This window comes from Manacus candei, unplaced genomic scaffold (genome assembly GCF_025592945.1).
Source record: "Manacus candei isolate 608988 ecotype Guabito, Panama unplaced genomic scaffold, ASM2559294v1 h1tg000139l, whole genome shotgun sequence".
In the NCBI taxonomy this organism is placed as follows: Eukaryota; Metazoa; Chordata; class Aves; order Passeriformes; family Pipridae; genus Manacus; species Manacus candei.
Window position 1 is genome coordinate 1,456,071 of NW_026138187.1, and position 10,430 is coordinate 1,466,500.

The window sequence follows — 10,430 nt, forward strand, 5'->3', positions numbered from 1 at the left end:
GCAGGTGAGGGGATTAGAAGGACAGGGATAGTGACCAGGGATGGTGGCACAGCCACGAGGAGCATCCAGGGCACCGGGGTTTGTGATGGAAAACTGAGCTCTGAGAGAGGGAATGGGATTTCTCCTGCAACAAAATGGGATTTCTCCTGCAACAAATGCTCAGTTTGGGGGTTATCTGATATGCAAACACGTTTGGGGACAAACCACAGTGACCTTGTGGTTTTTATTGCCACTTCTGTTGCTGCAAATGTGGCACAGAGAAAATCCACAGAGGAAAAACGAAGCCTGACGTTTCCCTGTTGTAAAAAGGCACTTCTGATTTGCTAAAACATGCAAATTTCCAGTGGCACTTTGATGGGAGAAGCCAGCAGCAGCTCATTTTGCCTTCCTCTCCAGTGCCAGCAGGTTTTCTTCTGACAAAGACATTTTGTTGCCACTTCAGTGTCTCACTCAGATGTTCCTTTGGATGTCTCTGCCTCCATCAAATCACGGTTTCTCGTGCAGTGTCTCCCACCTGCTGTTATCCCACACCTGCTACCTTTGATGTCTTATCTCCCGAAGGTTCCACCATCCCTGGTTTGCAACTTCATTCAGGAAGCAGTGGTGAAACAGGGATTAGGTCTGACTATTCCTGGCGTGATGGGAAATGCGAGTTTGGGCTTGTTGGGCTTTTCCCCGTGGCAGAAATCCCACGGCTCTGATTGGTGGGGGTGGTTGGTTTGGTTTGGGGCATTTTTTTACATTTTTTTTGTGCACTGTCTTTCTGCAATAAGGTGTTTTGCATCCCAGGGGATGGATCTGAGACACAACAAGTACAAACCCTCTTTCATCTGGGACAAATCTTTTCATCTACTCTCCCTGTTTTTCTCCCCATCCCTCCACCATCCTTTTCTTTACTCCATCCCTTGCAAACCCCCTACTATCATCTCAGGCAGGAGAAGCTGTGAGAGCTATTTAATTTCCTTCCCACTCTGTTCAAGTTCTGCTCATCTGTGGGGACGATTGGAGGAGGCACAGCTGGGAACAGCTGGAGAAGGCACAGCTGGGAACATCCCCAGCTCCTCCCCATTCATCACTCGATTCTCTCCAGCAACTCTTCCACATCCTTATTTTCATTTCATAACAGCTTCTCTTTCCTTTTCCCCTGGAAAACTTAAACTTTTTACATTCTTTTACATTTTTCATGGTCCCCTCCCCAATTTTTCTCCCAACCCCTCAAATCTGAAGCACTTTTGCTGTTTACTCCTTGGGAAACCACCACAGGAAACTGATGAAAAGGTTTGGGCTGGGAAATATTTGGCCATAAGCTCCTCTCTCCTTCTGCTCCCTCAGCAAACATGGACCATAATGGTGCTGGGATGGATGGATGGGTGGATGGAGGAATGGATGGAGTGATGGATGGATGGAGGGAGGGACAGATGAAAGGATGAACAACCTGATTCTTATTCACTTGTAAACTTTATCTTCAAATAAAGGAATAAATGCTTCGAAGTCTGGCATGCAGGAAACATTGTTTATTTGGACTCAGCTTTTTGTTCTTGGCTTTGTGCTGCTCCCAGCTGGGAATTCCAACTGGTCCCCAGCTGGGGATTGTGTGTGGGAGGGTTGAAGTACAGGACATTATAGAATCCCAGAAGGGTTTGGGTTGCAAGGGCCTTAAAGCTCATCTCATTCCACCCCCTGCTGTGGGCAGGGACACCTTCCACTAGCCCAGGTTGCTCCAAGCCCTGTCCAACCTGGCCTTGGACACTTCCAGGGATGGAACAGCCACAGCTTCTCTGGAAAACAGATAATTATAACTCTCCAGACCCATGAGCTCTTCAGAGGTTTCCCCAGCAGTTTGGCTCCCACCATCCACTGTGGGAAGCCAGGTCCAAAGGGAATCCCTGATTTATATCACAAGGATGGGGTCAGAGCCATTAAACCCCTCCAGACTCATTAACTTACTTCCTATTTATCCTAAAGGGGAGGAAAACCAGGCTGTGAATTCAAAGTGTCAACACTCAGCTGGTGCTTGATAAAAACCTGCCAGAAACCCCATTTGCCTGCACAGTTTGCAGCTTGGTGCCTTCCCAAATACAAGCCCAAAGCTCAGAGCTCAGTGAAATCCATAAAAAGCTCTCAGTAACAGTCCTGCTCTGGACTCAAGCCCTAAGGAACCAATCCTTCATGTCCTCCCTCACACAGGCTGAATTCCCTCTGGAAATTTTGCCAAAGGAAAAGCTAAAAAGAAGGCAAGAAATCTGTCTTCTGCTTTATCAGAAAGGTGTTTCCTGGCTGCTTTTTATCCCTGGGACAAATCAGAACCTGAGGCCAGGCGTGAAATATTCGTCATCCAGAAACATCTCCCTCCTCCTTGGAGCGGAATTTCCCGAGAACCCCAGAACGGTTTGGGTTGGTAGGGGCCTTAAAGACCACCCAGAGTCACCCCCTGCCACGGGCAGGGACACCTTCCACTAGCCCAGGTTGCCCTGAGCCCCATCCAACCTGGCCTTGGACACTGCCGGGGATGGGATCTGGTGCCCAGGAGCTCAGATCTCGCCAGGAGATGGCACTCCAGGACAGACATTCCCTGCTGGAGACAGTCCAGACCTGTGTTTCCCTCCCTCTAATTCATGCTTGGAAGCTTTTAGCTGGTTCATTCCTTTATTGCACGTGTGAACATGGACGTGAGAAGGGTGTTCCTGGCCGGAGGGATGCTCCCATGGAGGAAGCCCATTCCAGGGGGATGTTTTCCAGGGCCTCTTGGCACTGGTGCAGGATGGTCATGCCAGGAGGGTTTAGGATCTGCCTCCTGGCACAGCATTTAGGGGCAAGGACCAACGTCCCACTCCCATCCCACTCACTCAGAGCACAGCTACAGCCCCTGGGTGCTCCTGCAGGTCTTGTCCATCCCGGCAGGGAAGGTCCATGGACCACTGATCCTTGGAGATGTGGGTCCCACTGCACCAGCCTCATTTCTTGTTGCTCGTAACAGTGAGAAAATTCCTGTGATGGAGCTGAGAGAAAGGTCCCTCTGCCCAAAATCCGGGCTGCCATCCCTCTTCTGCTTGGGCACGAGGGATTCCCAGCAGCTGAGGCTGGGAACCCTGGGAATGTGTGATCCCAGGGAGTTGGGGTGGGATAAATCACACCACCACCACCACCCCACATCACGTCCTGCTTTATGGTCAGCTCAACTTTTGCACAGTGAGAGAAGAGAAAAACTAATTTCCAACTCTGATTTCCTGGATTTCTCCCTCTACATCCCTGTTCCCATCAGGTAAGGAATGAGGCCCGGTGATGGAGCCTCACTGATCAATAAATAATGCAAATAGTTCCTTTTTCCTCAGCACAGCAGGAATGAAGAAGCAGCAGAGACTTGGATTTCTCTCCCAGTTTCCTGCTGAGAAATTCCAGTGCAGCTGCTCCCAGGGAAAGAGGCAACCTCCACTTTTAATAGGGTTCAATATGTCTGGAGGTCGTTTCCTTTAGGAAAATGGGAGCTCTGTAGGTTCTGTGCTTCTGTAAAAGCCTCTCCATGGGAGGCACTGGGTGAGAGCCTTTTCCTGCCCTGCTCTCTTGGGTTGTCCAAGGGAAAACTCCAGCCAAGCCACGTTTTCCTAAGGGATTCACTGCCCTGAGATGTTTTGGGGCTGCCTGACCCCAGCCCTGAGCCCAGAGATGGGGAGTTACTGGGTCATGGGACATGGAAGCTACTGGTGGGACATGGTTGTGGGTCTGCAGGGATCTGCTCTGACACGGGCTGTGTCTGGGATGGTGAGTTCACCCTCCCTAGGTGGAAATCTGGGTTTTCCAGAATCACTCTCTTGATATAGCCCCAATAAAAGAGTCAATCTTGGCTTCCCCCCCTCGGTCCCTGCAGCTCTTAAAGTCTGTGGGCCTGTGATGACCAAATGCTCCTAAATCACCACAAAGCAGCAGGTGTTGAAGAGCTCCTTCCTGGTTCTCACCATTCCATGAGAAATAAACGTGCAGCCACCGACTCTGAACCATCAGCACTTTATTTGTGCCCAAAGCCACGGCTGTGGGCTGGCAGGAGGTGAAACCACAGCACCAGGGTGGGTCTAAACGGCCCTGGCCAGTCCCACGCGGTTGTTGGCCCGGTCAAAGATGCTGTAGTACACCCTGAGGAAGACATCTCCCAGGATCCAAAGGTCTCCAGAGGTGGTCTGGAAGCTGCTGGTGCAGGATCCTGGGTCGTGCTGCAGTGGAGCAAGAAAAGGCAAACGGAGGAGATGTGAGCTGGTGCCTTTCCTTGCGCAGCTCTGGAGGCTCATGGCCACTCGTCTGCTGTCTCCCATGGGAATGGGAGAAGCCAAGGGAACCAGAGCCACTGAGGAGAGGAGAAGGACCTTGAGAGGTCCTCGCAAGCAGGACCAGCTGGTTCCACTTCACCTGCTCAGTGTAAGCCCAGGCAGACACAGGGTACTGGAGGCCGTCGATGACAAAGATGACGTCAGGCATGGCAGGAATGGAGCTGCAGTTCACACTGTGCTGCAGGGAGCAGAGGGAAGGGGCTCTTAGGAGGGAAACAACGTGTTCAGAGGGCAAGGAGTGAGGAGAGACCTTGCTGGGGTCCTCAATATCCTCAGGAGGGACAGTGGAGGGGCAGCACAGATTGCTTCACTCTTGTGACCAGTGACAGGACCTGAAGGAATGGCTGGAGTTGTGTCAGGGGGTTTAGGTTGGATCTCAGGAAAAGGTTCTTCCCCCAGAGGGTGGTTGGGCACTGCCCAGGCTCCCCAGGGCAGTGGGCACAGCCCCAAGGCTGCCAGAGCTCCAGGAGGGTTTGGACAATGTTCTCAGGGACAGAGTGGGACTTTGGGGTGTCTGTGCAGGGCCAGGGGTTGGACTGGATGATCCTTGTGGGTCCCTTCCCACTCAGCATATTCTGATTCTGTGATTTCCTGGAATAAGCTGGAGACTGGGGGTGTCTCAGAGGGAGCTCTACTGGAGGTACCTGATGTCTGCCACGAGCACTGTCCCTGTGCACGGAGTCAGATTTGGCACTGGCTCCACAGTGCCAGGTGGGCTCCAGGGTGAGCAGGGAGGACTCTCACCTCTCCATTGCTGTCCTGCCTGGCCCCAAGTGCCCTCTGGATGTTGCTGATGCCCAGGGGTGGCCCAGCCACAAGGGACGTGCCGGTGTCGATGATGGCCTGGCAGCCTCCACTGCAGGCAACCTCCTGGCTGTTCACGATGATGCTGGGAGGGGAGACAAACCACGGGGGCATTAAACAACTAGATGGAGCCTAGTGATGGTTTTTAACTTCTTTTATTAAAGCTGGGTGAACCCAAAGCTCTTCCCTTGAGCCTTTTCCCTCCTGGAGTTTGCAGTGCCAGTGGGAACACAGCCAGCATTGCACACATGAGCACTGAACTCAGCTCAGCAAGGTGAGACCCAGCTGAGCCCAAAAAAGGAGGTTTGGGACCATAACTTTGCTCTATTCATCACCAGAGACAAAACCACAGGGTAGGAACTGGGCTGTGCCCCAGGCCCAAAGCATCCTCATTTTGGGTGGCAACTACCAAAGTACTACAGATTTTGGCCCCTTAACTTCTTCATCCCCCAGCCACGGGGTGTTAGATGGCAGTGGAAAGGCTCTGATGGTGGTGGGTCCAAGTCTCTTCAGAAGCAATGTCAAAGTGAGCACAGACCAGCAGAGCTGATTTACCTGTCCATGGAGATCTGCCAGTAGCCCTGGTAAGAGACGGAGATCCAGCTGATGGAGCCGGTGAAATAGGACTCATCGACGCCCCCGAAGATGACCACACTCCCTGTTGCCTCACTGGGTGACACAGGAAAGAAAAACAGGGGAAGTTTTGCCGTGTGGCTTCAGTGCAGGAGTGTGTGTCCCATGGAGTGAGACACTGATTGTGATGGCACAGCCACGTCCACCGCCCTCGGCACCGGCACAGGGGCAGGATTTTGGACCTCAAAACAGGGAATTGCGTGCCTGGAAACTGGTCCCCGGTGAGTGTGGTGGCCCCCAGCATGTCATGATACAGAGACAACACCTGATGGCAACAGTGACAACAGAGCTGGAGCCACCACAAAATGCAACAACGCGCATGAGATGCGTCCACCACCTCCCCCATCCCTGGGGTCCACGGGACTTACCGGGACAGGTAGACTGAGAAGAGGTTCTCCTGCACCAAGCTCTCATTCACCATGTTGTCAAAGACCGGCGTGATCCCATCAACTGCCAGGTTTGGGAATCCCAAGCCCAGGATCCCGTCGAATTTGACATGGACGAAGAACTCGCCGGGCTCCGCGGTGCTCAGGCCAAAGAGCTGGTTGGTGTCCACCAGAGATGCAACCTAAGGATGGGGAGGGTGCCATGAGGTCTGGATCAGGCCCTGGGATGCTGGTGTCAGCAGGTGGAGAAGGCCCAGGGGACACACTCACGGTGACGGTGTCGGAGCCCACAGTTCCCTCCATCTCCCCAGTGCCGTAGTGGATGGACAGGCTCTGCCCCGTGCTCCTGTAGGTTGAGGACTTGGATGGGTCAAACACCTGGTGGGTTTCTAGATAAGGGGGAAACCACAAAACGAAGCCTCTGAGCAAGGCCAAGCCTAAGGGGGGAGGGAAGCTCATCATCCTGCCTTTGGGAACAATTTAGCTGTGAGAATTTGCTGCGTGTCCTTCCCCCTCCTCCAGAACCAGGGATCCACAGGAATCCCCATCACAGGTGAGCACTAATCCTATCCCCCCGTGGAGCCGAGCACTGAGCAGGTCCTACACCCCAAACACTCATCACCCTGCACGGATGGGATGGATCCAGGGGGTGATCCCAGTTCCCTGGCAGTGTCACCCAACTTTTAGGCTCAGTTACAAGCCCAGGATGTGCAGCTGGACCTGGCCCTGCTCAAATGGGAAGCTCTCACTTACGACAAGCCAGGCTGGTGCAGGAGACAGAAGGAACCCAGAGGTTGGAGGAGCCGGTGTCGAAGACCACGGAGAAGTCCTGTGGTGGGGTGCCAATGGAGATGGTCCCATAATACTCCACCTGTGGGACAGAGGGACAGGGGTGGATTTTAAGGCATGAAACCAAACCCGGAGCTTCTGCAGGCTTTCAGCTTTCACGGTCTCCCTTTTCATGGGGACACCCTGACTCCAGCAGGGCTTCTGGGGGGACATCTCTCTGTCCAGGGCAAGGAGAGGGGGAAAATGTGAGACTTGGGGTGAAAGAATTTGGGTTTGGCCCATGCAGATAAGGGATGGACATCCCACAGACCAGCCCTGGGGATGAGAGCCCACACTCACGTCCAGGGTGTTCAGCAGGGGCTCCATGGCCATTTTGGTTCCATTGGGAAAAGCATGTGGGAATTTGGTTCCAATGTCATAGTGATGGTCCTGGAAGAACTGGCACAGCAAATCCTTCTCCCTGAGGATCTCTCTCAGCTTCTTCCCCCTTTCCAAGGGCAGTCTGGAACAAGCAGGAAAAGAAAGAAGGAATGAAAAGAAGAAAAAAAAAAAAAACAAAGAAAAAAGAAGAGTTTGATGGGATTTTGCTGCCTGCAGCTCCTGCAAGGATTTAACACCTTCAATGCTCCTGCTGTTCCAGGAACACAGGAAACTTCCAAAAAACTCTGAGTCAGGAGGATTTCTCCAAAACCCCAAAACAACCCTAGAAACCAGCCCTCCCCCAGGCACCCCATCATTCTCTGCACCCCTGGAGCAGCTTTCCCAAGCCTCAGACCTCACCTCTACATCCCAAAGCCATGAACAGGCTCGGATCACTCATCTTCTCCCTTCACCTGGCTCAGGTGGCCCCGGGGTGACGCTGTGGTGACTCACCTGGTGAGCCCCTGGGCGAGGGCAGAGGCAGTGCAGAGGAGCACGAGGAGCTGCATCATCCCAGGATAGCCAGGAAGAATTCCTGGGGCTTTATAAAGCCAGCAGGAATTCCACCAGCAGTGCCAGGAGCCAATGGGCCCAACGGGAGATGCCCCCTCCCCTCCTTTGGGCACCCAGCCAAGGCAGGTGACAGGCAGGGAACGAAGGGCTCGGCAAACAGGGGCAAACACGTCACCGGGGGGGGGGGGGGGGATTCCATCGTGCTCATGCTCCCCCCTGGATTCCCCCCCCCCCAAACCCTCCATTCTTCAGGCACCAGATCCTGCATCCCAACCAGGCACTGCCTGGTTTTGGGCACAGAACCATGGAATCCTGGAATGGTTTGGGTTGGAAGGGACCTTAAATCCCATCCAGTCCCACCCCTGCCGTGGGCAGGGACACCTTCCACTAACCCAGGTCGCTCCAAGCAACCTCAGAGAGGGGATGGTGAAGAGAAGAGAAGGGGTGAAAGGGGCTGCCTTGCTCTGTGTGGGATTGGGGAGACCCTACAAAGCCCTTTTCTCCTGCAGAGCCTCAGCCTCATGTGCTGGATGCACGTTGGCAGCAGGTGGAACCCCTGCTGGGTTCTCCTGGGACACCTTCCACTAGCCCAGGTTGCTCCAAGCCCCGTCCAGCCTGGCCTTGGACACTTCCAGGGATGGGGATCCCCTGAGAAATCCATTCCAGGGCCTCCCCACCCTCATAGGGAGGAATTCCTTCCCAATATCCACCTAACCCTGCCCTCTGGCAGTGGGAACCCATTCCCTGTGTCCTGTCCCTCCATCTCTTGTCCCAAATCCCTCTCCAGTTCTCTTGGAGCCCCTTTAGGCCCTGCAAGGGGCTCTCAGGTCTCTCTGGAGCCTTCCCTTCTCCAGGAGAACCCCCCCAGCTCTCCCAGTCTCCAAATCAAAGGTTCTCCAGTCCTTGGAGCATCTCCAAGGCCTCTCTGGACTCACTCCCAGCAGCTCCACATCCTGATGTTGGACCCCAGAGGCAGGATTTTGACCTTTCTTGGCAAACATCAGTGGGATCCCCCATTAATGACCCCCCCTGCCCTGGCTGGGCTGGGGAAGGGGCCCCACTGGGTGCTGACGTGTGTGAGCCCCCGGGGAGGGGCTGGGGGGGGTTATGCACGTTTTTCCTGCTCGGAGCCCACTGTTATCAGGAAAATCCAATTAGTCCCGCTGGGTGCAAACAGGACAAGGTGACCCCGCGGGCGCTGAGCCCTCTCGGCGGGGTTTGGGATGTGGGATGTGGGATATGGATGCTGGATGGGATGTGGGATGTGGGATGTGGGATGTGGATGCTGGATGGGATGTGGGATGTGGGATGTGGATGCTGGATGGCATCCCCTGGGGCTGCTTTTATTTCAGCAGCACATCCTGAGCAACTCCACCTGCTCCAGACCCCCAGATCTGGTGGCAGCTGCAGGAGATTCCTCTGTGGACAGCATGGATCTATGGATCTTTTTGGCTTTTGGATCTTTATTTTTAGTTTCCTGTTGAATTTCCTGCGGGAACTGCCACTTTTAGGAAGGATGCTGTGGGCAGAGCCCCTCCATCCCCTCCCCACTGGGATGTCAGGGGGGTCAGTGGGTTCCTGTGATCTTGTTGTTGAATGAAATGGGAATTTATAATGATTTTTCAGGAAGGGAACCATCTGGAATCGTCCAGGTGGTTTGTGCAGGAGTGGGAAGGGGCTGGGGCTGGGCTATGGTCACCAAAAAGGCAACAAAGCTCATCCCAATTTGGTCTCGGGCAGGAGTTTAAGATGGATTTAAACGAGGAAAACCATTGGGATGAATTTTAGGAACCGCCTTGAGAACAGAGACTCACTCCAAGCCTCCCCCCCCCAAAAAAAATGTGTATATAAAGCTCCCAAAGTCCAGTATTAATTCTGGCACAGCCAAGCAGTTTCCAAAGGTTGCTCTTGGATCAAATTTACCCCCTGACTTCCAAGAGTAATTAGAGTAGGACAGAGAATTGAATATAATTAAAATAGAACAGAGTAGAGTAGAATAATAGAAGAATTATAGAATGGAGTAGCATTAGAGAAGAGAATAATTAGAATAAAATAGAATAGTATAGAATAGAGAGGAAAATTAGAACATAAGATAATTAGAACCAATTAGAATAAGAGAATGAGAAGAGAATTATAGACTAGACTAAAATATCATTAGAGAAGAATAGAGAATTAGAATTTAATTAGAATAGAACAGCATTGATTAATAACAATAGAAATAGAAGAATTATAGAATAGAATAGAATAGAATAGGAATAGGAATAGGAATAGGAATAGGAATAGGAATAGGAATAGGAATAGGAATAGGAATAGGAATAGGAATAGGAATAGGAATAGAATATTTCCCTGCTATTTGGAAACTCTCCATGCAATTATTTTAGGTGTAAAATATTCAGACCTGGGAGCATCACCAGGATGTTGCAGGTTTCTGATACCTCAGCCATGTCCTGACCAGATCCCAACCCTGTCCCAGTCACATCCAAACCCTGTCCCAGTCAGATCCAAACCCTGTCCTGGTCACATCCAAACCCTGTCCCAGTCAGATCCCAGCCCTGTCCCAGTCAGA

The 10,430-nt window shown here is 52.5% G+C and overlaps 1 protein-coding gene across 1 annotated transcript; it reads right to left on the reverse strand.

Moving 5' to 3' along the window:
* Positions 1–4,067: 4,067 nt before the first annotated feature.
* On the reverse strand, positions 4,068–7,860 carry LOC127462780 (embryonic pepsinogen-like). Its single transcript, XM_051771692.1, has 9 exons — positions 7,805–7,860; positions 7,271–7,433; positions 6,896–7,013; positions 6,413–6,531; positions 6,125–6,324; positions 5,679–5,792; positions 5,064–5,208; positions 4,399–4,497; positions 4,068–4,205 (listed from the first exon to the last, which is right to left on the reverse strand). The coding sequence occupies exons 1-9, from the start codon at positions 7,858–7,860 to the stop codon at positions 4,068–4,070; spliced, it is 1,152 nt and encodes a 383-aa protein (XP_051627652.1).
* Between the last annotated feature and the right edge of the window lie 2,570 nt (positions 7,861–10,430).